The sequence below is a fragment of the Patella vulgata genome, chromosome 6, assembly GCF_932274485.2.
Source record: "Patella vulgata chromosome 6, xgPatVulg1.2, whole genome shotgun sequence".
Taxonomy (NCBI): Eukaryota; Metazoa; Mollusca; class Gastropoda; family Patellidae; genus Patella; species Patella vulgata.
The window spans coordinates 6744519-6761395 of NC_065884.2; the positions used below are offsets into that span (position 1 = coordinate 6744519).

General features: G+C 38.5%; 1 protein-coding gene across 1 annotated transcript in view; it reads left to right on the forward strand.

The window, feature by feature from the left end:
• The first annotated feature begins 9994 nt into the window (after window positions 1-9994).
• The window catches only part of LOC130010518 (uncharacterized), a 30551-nt gene continuing 23668 nt past the window's right edge, over window positions 9995-16877 (forward strand). Inside the window, exon 1 of the mRNA XM_056101686.1 lies at window positions 9995-10228. Coding sequence (XP_055957661.1) covers window positions 10009-10228 — 220 coding nt within the window. The 5' untranslated portion in view covers window positions 9995-10008. The remainder of the gene's footprint in view (window positions 10229-16877) is intronic.

The following is a 16877-nucleotide window of genomic DNA, read 5'->3' on the forward strand; positions in this document are numbered from 1 at the left end:
TCTCGCTAACTCGGAGGTCAGTGGTGTAGAACGGAGGGTCAAACAAGGGAAACGTGCAGTTGTTAGGATGGGACGACAAACCGAGGTTCCGTATATAAGATCTCTTGGCAGTTGGAATTCAAAATAAGTTTAGTCTATAGCACCGCTGTCTGGGTATAATAGCCCACATAGCACAATGGGCGAGGTCAAATGTAGGCTAGTGTAAATAATTTGGTAGAGTCTACTCTAGCCTACAGATAACAATAGTGTTACCCGAAACAAAATAAAACATGGCCTGTAAAATAACATTTGACAGATGGAATTCGAAATAAGAGCAGGCAAGATCAAGTGCGCGTGATTTCTTTCAAATTTGGTGGGAAGTATCAATTGGAGTTATGATAGGATGAGTCGATATTAAGCTTTCTGCAACTTTCCATTAGACTGGGTGGAGAGAGGCCGGCCCTGGGATACTCGGCACCTGCTCACAGTTCGCGGCGGTCGGCGGTGTGGAGATTCATTACTCGGCTCCCCGATAGACCCGAAACATTCCAGTGTTACACGGCTCAACAGACTGGCTCGTACGATTGTTATAAAGACATTTTAGCAGAGCATTTAATGTTAGCAGCCATACCCTTCCATATTGCTGAAATTAAACAGCTCGTCGTTGGATCTCGGAGACGGCACGGTCGGGCGCAATAGGCTGCGGGTCCAAACGGCGATTTCTCGGCCGGTCGCATTTTCTGTCTATCTCTGTACAGATTGACGTGCAGATAAAAGATCCTACGCGGTTGGAATTTGATATATAAGATATGGCCGTATGCCCGTCTTTATTAGCCCTGTTGGAGCAGAACAGTAGGACGTTAAACTCCATTTTATTCATTTGTCTATATATATTATGTCCTATCTGTGGGGTTGTGTTGTGGTATTGTGCATTATAGTATGTAACCATGGAGGTAATAGTATTTTATCGTTACTGAATTGTAAATAATTTTATCATGCAGATAAACATAAAACAGATCTGATGACAGAACAAGACAAGACAAAATATCAGCTTGAAGACTTACATATGGGTCGCCACCTTACAGAGCAAGAATTAGAGAACCCGGAGAAACAGATGACACTACAGAAAACAAGACAAGATGTAGATTCCAAACCAATGTTGAAGAGCATGGAGGCATGTTTTAAAACTCTTACCCTAGATGAGGAAGGTAGGTTGATATTTATTTCAAATATATTACGTCATACACTTTAAAGTTATGACATCATATACCTATAGTCTTTCTAGCTATGACTAGCAAGGCGAGAATTCATTTTGGACATAGACCCACGTATACATATTTGAAAATTATCGTATTCGTTTATATAAGTTTACAAGGTATTATGATGACTGCAGAGCGAAACGAGACGCCAATGTTTCACTATTTGTTTTTGTGGATGTATGTATATTGTGACATTACTCTCAAGCTCTTTAACAGTGTCACCATTTATAGTAAGTTTTGGAGAAATTGTCAACTGTTGTGGGCATCTCTCATGCGTGGGTTGAGCAAATTATTGCCAACGAGTTAAGAATGACAAAGGATGAGTGCCAAAGCTCTTGACTGTGGATCAGAAACGTGTCAGATTATCAATGTCCCGTGATAGCCTGTGCCGCATTGAAGCAAATCCTGATCATTTTTGGCCAGATCTGACCCCGTCAAACTTCCATCTATTTCCAAAAATGAAATAGGGAAATAGCCGGTTGTCATTTAATTGATGACGTCATGCCAGCTGTGAAAGACATTTTTAGGGTGGCTGAAGAAAATTTCTTCTATTTGACCAGCATTCAGTACTTGCAACATCGTCTGCAAGGGGCTTTCATAGATAGTCTTATATCTTTTCAGCAAGCCCACGTAATACAGAGTACTCCTACTTTGATTCAGCATTTACAAATGAAATAACGTTTTACATAGGGGTGTAGGGTGCATCTTTCGTCCCTATTTAGTATACAGTCAATTTCTATGAATTTCACAAATAATAGACTTTGTGTATTGGTAAGAAAAATATGAAATGAAATGAAATGGGGTTTAAAGTCCCACGGTTCTGCTCCGACTGGGCTAATGATGACGTGCATACACCATACAGTTTGCTATGAAGGAAATTTTGCCTGGGGAGTGGCAGCGGTAATACTCTAGCTACTTTACTCTCACATTCACAATGATGTGACATAATATTTTTTTTCGGCCGGCCAAAAGTCTTATTATGTCATAACTCGTCTTCTAACAGGCTACTTCGGTGTACGAACCTTGAGATTTCTTCTAGATACGTTTGTGTGTTGTCTCCCTTGTCAGTTTGTTTTGATTTTTTTATTGAAGTCAGAATCACTGCAGAGTGCAGATCACTTCGATAACAACTTGATTGGTCAATAAGCTGAGCTCACGTGATCTGAACACCGTTTACAAAGAAAATATGTCAGATGTTAATTTAGAGTACAAGTTAAAATCCACAAAGACCCTATCAAAATTAGACTGTTAACATGTTCTCGTGGATCAGTGTACTATAATACAGCACAGTATATTTCTAAACTGTTATCACCAATTGCTACTAGTGCTAGTTCCTACATCAAAGATTCATCAGAATTCTGTCATAGACTTAAACAAAATAATGTGAATGGTCAGTTAGTTAGTTATGATGTTGTTGATTTGTTTACGAATATACCACGGGATGAAGCAATACAAGTGCTAAGGCAGAAAATAGAATCTATTTACCAAGAACTATCCACAAACCTCAAAATAGACAGTATCATTCAACTTACAGAGCAATGTATCAATTCCTCATATTTCTCATGGCAATCAGAAATTTATGAACAGGTTCATGGACTACCATAGAGTGTACTATGAGGGAAATTTGCCCGGACATCGGCTCTGTGGCCTACTTTATCGAATTCCAACTGTCAAGGTATCTTTTACGTCCTCGCATATGTTTACACGGGGCCTTGGTGTGTCGTCCCATCCATCCGACTGTGCGTTGTCCATTGCCAGACCCTCTTTGCAACACCATTGACATGGATCAACCTCAATGAACTTTCTCGGTCAACGCAGGGATCGTACACGGGATCTACAGGTTAGCGAGCCACCGTGGCTTCCCACTAAATTATATGATTAAATGGGTGATTGTTTGACTGGTTATGTCACAGACTGGGTGATTATTTATTGATTATATGATAGACTGGGTGATTTTTTATTTATTATATGATAGACTTGGTGATTATTTATTATTGATTAGTGATTGAATGGGTCATTATTCGATTATTATGTGATAGAATGGGACATTATTTGATTATTATATGATATAATAGGTTATTAATGGACATATTAGATGAGGTTGCCTATGTATATTAAACAGCCAATCACATACATTTATTGTAAATCATGTGGTTTTTCTTTGCTTTTGGGGTTATTTGGTTGTTTCTAATTTCATTTTGTTTGGTCAAATGCGGTTACTGTTTATAATTTGTGGGTAGTACTTTATAGAGGAGAATTTTTTTTTATTGTTTATTGTTTATTTGAAAACTTATTCAGCTGACTCAAAACTAAACCTGTTCTATTCATCCTTTTCAGTGTTCTCTGAGACAGTTGATGGTGAAAAGATATGGATAGATGTTGGAACAAGACCGGATTCAGATTCAGATTCATCGACTGAAGAGCCATATCCATTTGACTTAAATAAAGAAGCATACCATGTATTTAAAAATGGCGACAAATTGTACCTCGCGGTAAAAGACAAAAACGTTCATAAGCACAATTATATTGAATTTACGCTACATATAAATACTATAAAACGGACTCTTGTTGTATCCAAAAATAACTGTGTTATAAATTGTACATCAAGTGGTTTGTGTATTTACAATATTCCTGATTTGTCCACCGATGGTATAAAAGAAGGACCATCAGTTGTTGATCTGGTTGTTGGTGATACGATATTTTATGAGGCTGCGATTATAGTACAAGACCGCGAGTTAAACTATATTATTGAAACTTCAGTTGACCTGTCTATTACTGATGAAAGGGACATTAAAGTGGTATTTAATGGAGTGGAGGATGACTATGACTGTCAAAAGTTACCCGGAACCAATAAACTGCTAACAACTAAACCCGATGGTGATTTCATCAGTTTAGAAGATTGGCTAGCAAATCAGAACATAAATGTAAGTAACTATTCCATGAATATCTGCGTGGGATCGCGTGGTCGGAGAATAAACAAATCTCCGACTAGTTAAAAAAAACTATGCCAATTTTGTAGTTTATGTATCCAATAGTGACTTTGCCAGAGGAAGTGGAAACCCTGAAAATAAAAGTGAATAGTTCATTTGTTGCACATTTTGCCACCTGGTGGCGCGAACAGTATGCATTGGACAATGAGTGTGATGCTAAATTCATAATCTACACAAAAAGCTGTCTCAGATTACAAAATTAGAGAGAGGTATAATATTGGATTCGTTAGCTTAAGTCCATGTACTGTAACATATATGTTTTTATAATATTTTTGGAGGGGGTCATGTTCCCAACTTTCTGAAATTTGTTCCACTTGACATGGAATGACCCTTTCAGATACGCAAGCTAAAAGCAGACCACCATATATATAAGTTTAACAAGTTGGAAATGTGTGCAAAATTGGTCGGTTGGTGTTTTCGTGTTATTCAACCGAAGGTTAATTATTTCAAAAACATTTTGGTCCGAGTAGCCAGAATGGTCTGATTGTTTTTTGTTTTGGTCAGACGGGTCTTTGATCCGATTGATTATTATTTTGGCCAGACGGGTCTTTGATTCGAGTTGTCATGGATTCAGAATGATATACATGTACTAATATACTGTTTCTCATTTTATGCCACAGAGACCACTGTCACCACTGCCATTTCAACCTGAAAGGTAAGAATATTTCTTATTTACATGAAAAGAAATAATATTAAAGCGGAAATTGCAAATTTTTAAGTTATATTTTTAAAATTTATTAAAATAAAGCCTGAAAATAGATGGTATCCATAAACAGCCCTACCTTGTTAAAGAATAATCCTATAATTCACTATTGCCAGCTGAGAAATTGGCAAAAATATCATTTTCCTCTTCATTTTCAAACGTTTGAAAAAAGCGACTCCATGGTGGAGAATAGAAAACAAGGGAGGTAATTGGGGGGTAATTGTGTTATTATTTCCTGTGTAAACGAGTTTTAAGTGTGAGAATGACACCTATGATCGTATAATTGTGAGTTGACAACCTATTGAGAAAAAGACGTAGAAATAATTACGTTTTGACTTTCTTAGAAAATTTGAAATTCTCGCTTTAATATTACCCTTTTATTTGAAATAAAGAATATTGATATTATCCTTCTATTTATAATAAAGAATATTGATTTTACGCTTTATTTATAATAAAGAATATCGATATATTAGCCTTTTATTTGAAATTATGACCGTTTATTTTGTGTTTATTTTATAGTGCTGGTGACCAAGTACAGTTTGATGGTAAGTCAACAGTTTTATTTATTTAAAAATTATTAGACAGAGGACCTGACAAGGAACAACGTTTAGTGGTTCGGAATGGACGAAAACCCGAGGTCCCGTGTACATATTGGCGTCCACGTAAAATAACCCTTAAAAGTTGGAATTCTAAATAAGAGCAGGTGGTAGTGTCGCTGCCCGGTGAAAAAATTTGTCATAGCAAAGTGAATGGCGTATGTTCGTCTTCGTTAGCCTAGTCAGTGCAGAAGAGTAGACGTTAAACCCCATTTCATTCATTTAAACAATTAAATTGGGTTGAAACCACCACCGATGACTTTATTGTTGTTATGATATTAACTGTCCCCCGCCTTTCGAAGAAAGCAGGGGACTATTAAAATGGGTTCGTCCGTCTGTCTGTCCGTCCGTCCGTCTGTCCGTCACACTTTTTGGGACACAATAACTTGATTTCTAATTGGGCTAGAAAGTTCAAACTTGGTGTAGGTGTTTATTAGGCCAATGCCTTAATGGAGTTCGAAGATGACCTTGCTCTGCTTAGGGTAAGCAGAGATAAGCAATTTTATTGGTTAATGCTTTGGGACACGATAATTTAAGTCCAATTAAGTGAGAATGATGACACTTGGTGTATATTTTCATTACATCCATCCTTTGACCAAGTTCGATAATGAGCATTTTCTGCTCAGGGTAAGCAGAACGATAAGCAATTTGATTGGCCGAGACTTTGGAACACAATAACTCTCCTTCTAATTGAGCTAATATGTTCAAACTTGGTGTAGGCGTTCATTTGGTGAATGACTTGATGTAGTTCGATGATGAACATGGTCTGCTTACGGTAGGCAGAGATAATCTATCTGATTTGTTGATGCTTTGGTTATAATTAAGTGAGAGCGATGAAACTCCAAATACAGATTCATTATATCATTACCTTGATTAAGGTCGATGGTGAGAACTTTCTGCTTAGGCTAAGGAGCGATTTTTTAAACACTCAAGAGGTATGTATTCCTGGCATTTTGTTTTCAAACATATTTTTATATGGTATAGTTGGCCGAAGGGAGAATACCATGTGTCTGTCTGTTCCTCAGTATGTTCCACTTTCAGAACACAACAATTCTTGGAGTTTATGACATAACGTGAATATCGTCAATAATGTCGATGATGACCACTTTTAATTTAAGCTTACCAGAGATAATCAATTCTATTGGTCGATGCTTTGAAAACGTTAACTTGTAATTAGGCATCCGGTTCATAAGAGGATTTTCAGCATTCTGCGAGTTATCCCCCTTTTCCGAAAAAATCTTGACCGCGACAGAATCTATAACGATGACATCACACGCACTTGACCCGGGCAACGTCCAGTGGTACAGGTGGTGGAACAGGCCTGCAATACGTTGGCTAATATTTCTATTTCTAAACAAAAACAGATTTAAATAGTTCGTCAATCGTATTAAGAAAAAAACTTATTAGCGTTCACAAGGTGTTAAATTTTTATATATTCGGAACTTAAAAGGTGATATTAATAAGGCATGGAAACGAAAAAAACTTGGAAACAAAAAGTACTCGTTGATCACGTTCCAATTTGTAGTAGACATGTTGTTGACGGAAACAAACAACATTTGCCAACATTAATACCACGAATAGTCAATACAGACATTATTTGGCCAAAGTCGTTGAATTATCAACAAAAAACATTAGATTTCGGTTAATTTAATGTGCCAGAAACACCTTCACCAACATACAGGGTATAGAAATATTATCCAGCGTAACGTAGACCAGTACCAGCAGCTGTCCCACAGGAAGTTGCCCGATGAACTTCACACCATCTTTTTCTGAGATCGCTATAGGTTCTAATAGAATTCTTTCAAATTTGATGGGAAGTATCAGCTTGGGTCATCACAGGATGACACCTATCGATATTAAGATCTCTACAACTTTCCGTTGGGGCAGAACGATCTGCCTACTACGGTGTTGGCGAGTAACGGGGATTCAGGATTTGATTCCGGATAGGGAGCCTGCGAAACGACGACTACCACCTCCTAGGAGGGTAGCAGGAGCTCAACCTACCAAATCCCGACACGGGTAGGTAGTGACAAAAAATAACGCGACAGGGCCCTTTCGTGGTCGCCGCTGGCGGAATGAGCGTAATTTAAAAGTGTATGCGGGGAACTATTTGAGGGCAAGCCTCAGCAATTCCAGCTCCAATGGCATATCTCAGAGTCGCTGTATGGAAGGGTATCGCTGCCATTATTAAACATACATTATACAAGAGCTAAATCTGCCTATTGCTAGACTTTATTTAGGCTTCAGATGTTATAGAAATTATTAATTAGACCTTTATTTACACGACAAGCTCTGAATCAACATTTTCTTTTTTTATCATCTATTTTTGAATTATTATAGCAAGAATGGCCAACTCTTTATAAAACTCTTAACTAATATATCTTTAAATGCTCTGCTAAAATGTCTTTGCAATTGATTATATGTAAAACGTACAATGTACAAAGTCCTAATTAATACCAGTAATGATAAAGTCAAAATACCTCAAGGGCCAATAATCAATCAAAATGACATTTTTGGGTCTCAAAAGCGACACGGTCGGGCGCGATACGGTGCGGGTCCAATCGGCGATTTCTCTGAAGTCCGTAACCAGCGAACGCGGTGAGGTGGACTTCGGGGTCTTGCCTTTTTTTCTCCATCTGTCAAACCGAGTCCACCCGAGTCCACATGAACACATTGGCGTGCAGTTAAAAGATCCTTTCGCAGTTGGAATTCGATATAAGATTAGGCCGTAGCGCCGCTGCCCGGGCATGATTTCCCTCATAGCACAGTGTATGGCGTATGCCCAGCTTCATTAGCCCAGTCGGAGCAGAACTTTAGGATGGAAAAAACCTATTTCATTTCATTTCATGTGTCTATGTATATTGTGTCCTGTCCGTGGGTTTGTCTTGTGTAATTGTGTATTATATTATATCATACTGGTAATAGTATTGAATTGTAAATAATTTTATCATACAGATAAAAATAAAACCAATCTGATGACAGAACAAGACAAGACAAGGCATCAGCCAGAAGACTTGCTTAAAGAATTAGAGAACCTGAAGAAACAATTCAAAACAATGAAACTAACAAAAGATGTATATTCCAAACGGAAGATGAAAAAAATCAAAAATAGAATACGTGAAAAAGAAAAATACATAAAACGAACAGAAAAGATAGAAGCTCTGAAAAAGAAAACACTTGATGACCTGGCGCCTGGTACGTTTGGGCATTTTTATGCGCGAACTCTTAGGTTTTTTTTTACTGGCATGCGCACAGGTACTATTTCTTTTTCTTTTAACAAGTACCCAAATCGGGGATTTCGTGCGGAGGTAGTTCGGAGGTAAACAGTCTGTGAAGTACAACACTTGCCACTGTACCTGTGTATCGCTAATTATAAACCGAATGTGTGAAGACAGTTCATACATATCACTCATGTTGGCGAGTAACGGGGATTCAGGATTTGATTCCGGATAGGGAGCCTGCGAAACGACGACTACCACCTCCTAGGAGGGTAGCAGGAGCTCAACCTACCAAATCCCGACACGGGTAGGTAGTGACAAAAAATAACGCGACAGGGCCCTTTCGTGGTCGCCGCTGGCGGAATGAGCGTAATTTAAAAGTGTATGCGGGGAACTATTTGAGGGCAAGCCTCAGCAATTCCAGCTCCAATGGCATATCTCAGAGTCGCTGTATGGAAGGGTATCGCTGCCATTATTAAACATACATTAGGCAAGAGCTAAATCTGCCTATTGCTAGACTTTATTTAGGCTTCAGATGTTATAGAAATTATTAATTAGACCTTTATTTACACGACAAGCTCTGAATCAACATTTTCTTTTTTTATCATCTATTTTTGAATTATTATAGCAAGAATGGCCAACTCTTTATAAAACTCTTAACTAATATATCTTTAAATGCTCTGCTAAAATGTCTTTGCAATTGATTATATGTAAAACGTACAATGTACAAAGTCCTAATTAATACCAGTAATGATAAAGTCAAAATACCTAAAGGGCCAATAATCAATCAAAATGACATTTTTGGGTCTCAAAAGCGACACGGTCGGGCGCGATACGGTGCGGGTCCAATCGGCGATTTCTCTGAAGTCCGTAACCAGCGAACGCGGTGAGGTGGACTTCGGGGTCTTGCCTTTTTTTCTCCATCTGTCAAACCGAGTCCACCCGAGTCCACATGAACACATTGGCGTGCAGTTAAAAGATCCTTTCGCAGTTGGAATTCGATATAAGATTAGGCCGTAGCGCCGCTGCCCGGGCATGATTTCCCTCATAGCACAGTGTATGGCGTATGCCCAGCTTCATTAGCCCAGTCGGAGCAGAACTTTAGGATGGAAAAAACCTATTTCATTTCATTTCATGTGTCTATGTATATTGTGTCCTGTCCGTGGGTTTGTCTTGTGTAATTGTGTATTATATTATATCATACTGGTAATAGTATTGAATTGTAAATAATTTTATCATACAGATAAAAATAAAACCAATCTGATGACAGAACAAGACAAGACAAGGCATCAGCCAGAAGACTTGCTTAAAGAATTAGAGAACCTGAAGAAACAATTCAAAACAATGAAACTAACAAAAGATGTATATTCCAAACGGAAGATGAAAAAAATCAAAAATAGAATACGTGAAAAAGAAAAATACATAAAACGAACAGAAAAGATAGAAGCTCTGAAAAAGAAAACACTTGATGACCTGGCGCCTGGTACGTTTGGGCATTTTTATGCGCGAACTCTTAGGTTTTTTTTTACTGGCATGCGCACAGGTACTATTTCTTTTTCTTTTAACAAGTACCCAAATCGGGGATTTCGTGCGGAGGTAGTTCGGAGGTAAACAGTCTGTGAAGTACAACACTTGCCACTGTACCTGTGTATCGCTAATTATAAACCGAATGTGTGAAGACAGTTCATACATATCACTCAAAAATTTTTCAGTACAAACTCAGTTGATTCACGCTCGATTTGCTACTAAACAAACCCATCGGTTTATTTTCTCAACAGTGTGACCCGAAGTGACCGCGGATTTATTGACCTTGTATGAACTTATCCATAGCTATATCCTTACACCGAGAGAAATTATCTAGTCTCGGTGAAAAGAACCATGGTCATCTGGTAGAAAATTACTTTTGTATTTTTTGGAACGGAAAACAGTGTTTTTAGAAGCAAACTAACCTGCCGCACATGAGGAAGTCATTATACTAATAATAAAAGGCGAGACCTCTTTTTGCGGCGCAGGCTTATCACTGAGTAGTAAACCGTCCACAAACAATAATATAGGAAGCCTAGTGACGAGTGTAGTAAGTAGGCTATAGACTATAGGTTTGAGTCGAGATTACTCGCTTTCAGTTTACTCTGTTTTTGCGATAACCAATTATGTGAGAAATACCATACTGACATTCGGTTTTTAAAAGTTGTACGCGAACTAAATGCGTTTGTTAGATACTGACAGAGCAGCCCCGAGTCGAACAATCGCCGCCCGAGGTGTCTTCGTCAGCTAGTTTCACAATATCGTGCAATAGGTGTATTAATGTGATTTTTAGGTTTAACCCCGCAAACAATGCCAAAATAGTGTTTTCACTGCTTACAGAAAACTGAAATTTTAAAAAAAAAATTTTTATGAGGGTGACCCTCCCACACACTCCCTATCGAGCTGCCGCTCGGTCTGCGCAGCCTCATGCCTGGCACGAATTGTCAACATTGTATATTTTTCCGTTTCCGCCCTCCCCCCCCCACCACAATATATATTTCACGACTACGTTGCGACGGTACCAGCATACCCAGTTGTTGACACCCATTACATCACTCCTGTCTAACAAATCATAAAGCTGTGGTGTTACGGTGGCGGCATAGTATTTCACCGTAACACCACAGCCACTCTAACCATTCATAATACATCTAACTATCCCTTTACAGCACTTCACTCCCTACACATTTCCCCTCGTCCTACTTTCCCAAACGTCAACAACACATCTCATACATCCAGTTCGCTGATTAACCCTTGTACCACGTCTACTGGATGAGAAAGGTAGGTTGATATTTATTTCAAATATTTACACCATACACGTTAAAGGTATAACGTCATTCATTCGTCACACCTTAAAGGTATTCACGTCCATATAACTATATAAATAGGTCACGTGGCGGCCATTCTAGTCTATTTATATATTTCTATGATTACGTCATATACCTATGGTCATTCTAGCTATGACTGGCAAGGCGAAAATTCGTTTTACGGATGTTTGTTATGACATTACTTTCAAATTCTTTAACAATTAAAGCAAGTTTTGGAGAAAACTGTGAATTAAAACTGTAGAATACGCATGTGAACGACCGAAGCAGATAGTGATTAGCATAATAAAACCTTTGAAATATGTTCATTTGTTTAGGCCTACATGAATATATCCTCATACTTTGATGCAGCATTTACAAATGAAATAACTTTTCACATAAGGGGGCCTACAATCCCTATCAATTTATAATGCCTTAATCCAAAGTAGCAAATAATACTTGTAACGTACATCTTTCGTAGGTCATTAATTAGTATACGGTCAACATTATAATGTGTAGTAGTCCGGTGGCTGAGGGAGGGACTCGCCAACCCAGCTGTAAATTTCTAGACCAGTTTTTATACGCCCACATTTTTATGTGGACTTATATTGTCGTCACCCCTGTCCGGCCGGACGTCCATCCATAATTGTTTGTGGACACTATACGGGTCACAATTTTTATCCGATTTAATGGAAAATTCAAATATAGGTTTATCTACCTAAGATCTCGGTTCCTTTTGATATTGGCATGTATCGGACCGTAACTTCATAGAATATGTCCCCTGATTGTACGCAAAATCGCGTATTTAGCTTGTAGACCCTATAGAGGTCACAATTTTTATCTGATTTGAAATGTAAGTTTATAACCCAACTATAGATCTTGGTTCCTTTCGATATTTGCACATATTGGAGCGTAACTTCCTGAATCCCGAATTATGGCCCCTGATTGTACGAAAAATCTTGCCTGAATAATTCACACTTTTTAGGTTTCATTTTTAACCCGTACTGACGGAAACGTGTTAAAACTGTTCTAAGATTAAATATGTGATCTTCAAATTTTTGCCCCATAACCAGCACATCATCAATAAAAGCCAACGATATATTCCAATTCAGGCCTTGCAGAACTAAATTTGCAGCGCGACTATACGTGGACGGACTATTGGAAAGGCCAAAGGGCATACATTTGAATTCGAAGAGTCCAAATTTAGTCAAAAAGGTTGTTTTCTTTTGATCTTCAGGTTTGACTTTAATCTGCCAATATGCGGAGTTCGCATCTAACTTTGAAAACCATTGATTACCTGCAAGGGTAGGCCTATCTAAACATTCTTCGATAATGGGTAAAGGATATACATCCTTAGTCGTAACTGCATTAAGAGCTCGATAGTCAATGCACCATCTTACATTTCCGTCAGGTTTGCGTATTAATAAGGGGGCCGACGCCCAATCCGAAGTGGAAGGTTCAATAACACCTGCTTTCGACATTTTCTTTAAATGGGCTTCCTCCTCAGAGGCAAAACACAAAGGTGTCCTACGCATCCGTTCCTTAATGGGCAAGGCATCCTCTGTGTGAATGGCATGTTCTATAGAAGTGAAATTTCCTAAGTCATATTCAGTTTGAGCAAAAACATCACTAAACTCAATCAATAACTCAGCTAATTGCTTTGCTTGGACGCTTGACAAATGCTTAATTGATCGTTCATATAAAGAAGCTAAATGTTCAGATATCTCCTGAATACCATCTTCATTTAATACCTCATTTACCTTGAAAGGACCTACAGGATCAAGGGTGGGGGACCCCGGAAAAGAATCTCCTAAGGGGATAGGAAATATTGATTCCTTTCCAACCTCATAGGCTTGTCCAATTATGTCATTAGATTTTAAAACAATGTCCTTATCGGACGCATTAATCAAACATACTGTGGGATAATCAGTATTCGAATGAAGAGTACGACCGATAAGTAACTGTTCACTTTCTATAGGCTCTATCATATAATCTTTTAATGTCCTATCCATTTTACAAGGTAGACGAGTGACTGACCTAGCCGTAATAATAGTTTTAGTAGGGACCATAACCTGGGCAGTATATGGAGTACTATCCGTATTACACGTAGGCCTTAGTCCTGTTACTATGGGAATAGTCTCATCACCTACTAGTAAACACTCATGTAAAAAGTCAATAATAACTTTCCATTTTCTAAGAAAATTTAACCCCAGAAGGGCTGTATCAGCTATTGGGGCTACATAAACATTATCTGTGAACGTAACAGACCCTATTCGGAGAGTAACGGGGCCAATTAGGAATCCAGGAAATGTCATATTTTCGGCTGCTGCATGTATGGTAATATCACTAATTTTGGGTGGCTTAATTTCAATCTGATCATAAACCTCAGGCGATATTATAGTACAATCCGAACCAGTGTCAATTAACGACTCAGTAACTAAATTTTCTATTGTTAAAGGGACTCTATATGCAATAACAGAGGGTAACCTAGCAACAGAAATTTCATCATCAGGCTTAGAAACACTATCACTCCTCCCAACCTTGGATATAGGGGCAATGTCAACATGACATTTGTCTACAGGTTCAGGTAGGGGTGCTTGTTTCAGGTTTGGGCCTTGTTCAACAGGGATCGAGGGAAGGCCTACTGCCTCGTCCCTTGATCGTTTAAATTATCACTGTCTTTAAAGCTTAATTGTTTCATTGCAGAGGGAGGTAATTGCGAATTAGAAGGTCGCAAATGACATTCACTCTTATAATGTCCCACCTGTCCACATCCGAAACATGTCACACTTGTCCTATTAGGTGAAGGGGAGGACCTTCTCCTATTTAAAGTCAAAATTAAAGTGGCTATCATATCCTTAAGTTGAGTTATTTCCTTCTTCATCTGACCTATTTCCGACTCCTCTTTAGGTTTTTCAGGGGTGGCCTTAACATTTAAACTGGGAGGTTTAAGTTGATTGCGCACAGGCGAAGGACTAGTCCTACGTACATGGGGATATACCGGACTATATTCCACTGCTGTTTGCATATCTGCTTGAGGCATTTCCCTAAATCCTACTTGAGAGGGACTGGGTGATCTTGACTCAGGGTAGTAATAAGTACGACTAACATGAGAAGATCTCGGGTCTTTATATACTCGTCGAGGGAGCGAGGATCGAGATTGGCGAGAATTAAACTTAGCCGAATCATAGTCATCATTCCTATCTGTTCGGGGACAATTTCCAATCTCGGGTGCATTAAGAAATCCTACCTCTCTATCTCCCCCGGGATAACCACTACCCCTATTCCTATCTGAAGTAGATTTTAACGGAATTACGCTGTTGACATGAGTAAACCACTGCAACCGTTCAACCGCTTCCTCGATGTCAATTAACCTCAAGTTAGCGACAAATCTGCCCGCTTCTGGGTTATTACATCCCGAAACCAATTTCAAAACCGATTGCCTAGCTATAAAATCATCCGACGACAAACCAGAGTAAGCTCGGTATGCTAACTGCTGTACACGATCGCTCCAATCACTTATCGACTCATTAAGACCTTGAGTTGCGGTCTGAAACTCAACTTGAGCAGCCTCCGGAATAGTTTGACCTCCTAAGCGTTTTTGCATCATTTCTAAAGATGATTTAAAATTCATGCGAGGAAATCTTCGAGTCATACTTGTAAAGTATTCCGCTGCCTTATCCGTCAAACAATAACATAGATAATCCTTACACCGAGAGCTATGAGACCCCCAGGGCTGGGACAGGGCAAAACGGATAAACTTATCACTAAAAGTATCCCAACTTCCATCTGATTTCCCGTTATAAACTAAAGAACGAGGAATCGTTGAGGGGTTAAAGGAATCCTCTCTTGGTTGATATCTATTGTCATGTCTTAAAACCTCCCCTCCCTTTCAAATGTATTGGGGTAAGGTTGGGGTTCCCTACATCTTACATCTTGACTTGGGTACAAAGGGGGTTGCATGCATGACCGGGGATCCTCTAAAACTACCTCTGCCTCCTCCAGAAAAGCTTCCCTATAATCATAGGGTTCCGATTTAACATGCCATTTAGACTCGGTACTAAAATCTAATTTTTCTGCCATGATATGATTATTGTTGATTTCAGTAAACTAATTTTATATGCAACAAAAATCTAACACATAACCCTTTCAGATAACCTAAGATATAGGGGCTTTACTATAAAAGTAATCTAAGAATATAATTCAACTTAATCAAGTCAAGAATTAAACTTAATCTAAAAACCTTCCCAAAAGTTTGACTATTTTCTCAAAAGTCGGCCATTTTGGTTGTTTACTTCCGGCTAAAATGCCTATCGGGAAATTCCTGAGTTAATTATCTTTTCCACCTAACGTAAACCTAGACCAATAAATATCACTAAGTACCAATAAATATCACTAAGTACCAATTAATATCCTTGCAGATTATTAATAAAAGTGAGAGAAATATTATAAACCCCAGTGAGGTAATCTAAATTACTTGTTGAATTTCCTAATCCTATATCACTAAACTAATACTACTGATGTGGCTAGAGCTAACCCCAAGCACTCAGAAAGCATGCGTTACCAAGGTGACGGCTAGTACTTTCCCGCGCTTTCGAGTATACTATGTCAACAATTTAAATAATATATAATATATGGGTTTGCCCAATTGCAATATGAACTACAATTACCCTAATAAATATATCAGATACGAAATTACAATCAATACTACTTTTTATAATTTACCATGGGCCATTAGGTGAATTATATCCACTCAATCCAGGGGAAACGGGATTTTTAAACTAACTCCCACTAACACCTTACCCACAAAAGTTCAAAAGTCGACAGCGCCATTTATAGTAAAATTGGGTATCTATCTGCCTCTAGATTGGGTTTAGGCCCATCTATTGACCTCACCGGTGATGGCCAAGTATTGGTAAGGCTTGATGGGTCAAGGGGTGTTTTCCCTGTACAGCTAAGTCTATCTTCAGTATATCTGAGTATAGATAAAAGGGTACTTATCAACCAATGGTCTGATCAATCTAAGTCAACTTCTGATTTCTGTCTTATGTCTGTCTTCTAAATCACCACAACAATTCTTGTCCAACACAGCTGGGTTGCATCATTCAAATCACAACAGGATATAGAAAAGTGAGAGAGGACATGTGAATATCAAACTGGCCTTTTATCTCTTATTCAATGCACATGCATTGGACCAGCCCACTATTAAACCTGGCCCAGTCTATTATAGACATAAGGTAGACTGGGCAATTCTACAACACTGTATAGAAGCCTTAACGTGACAGACATTAAATTGTCCTCCATAGT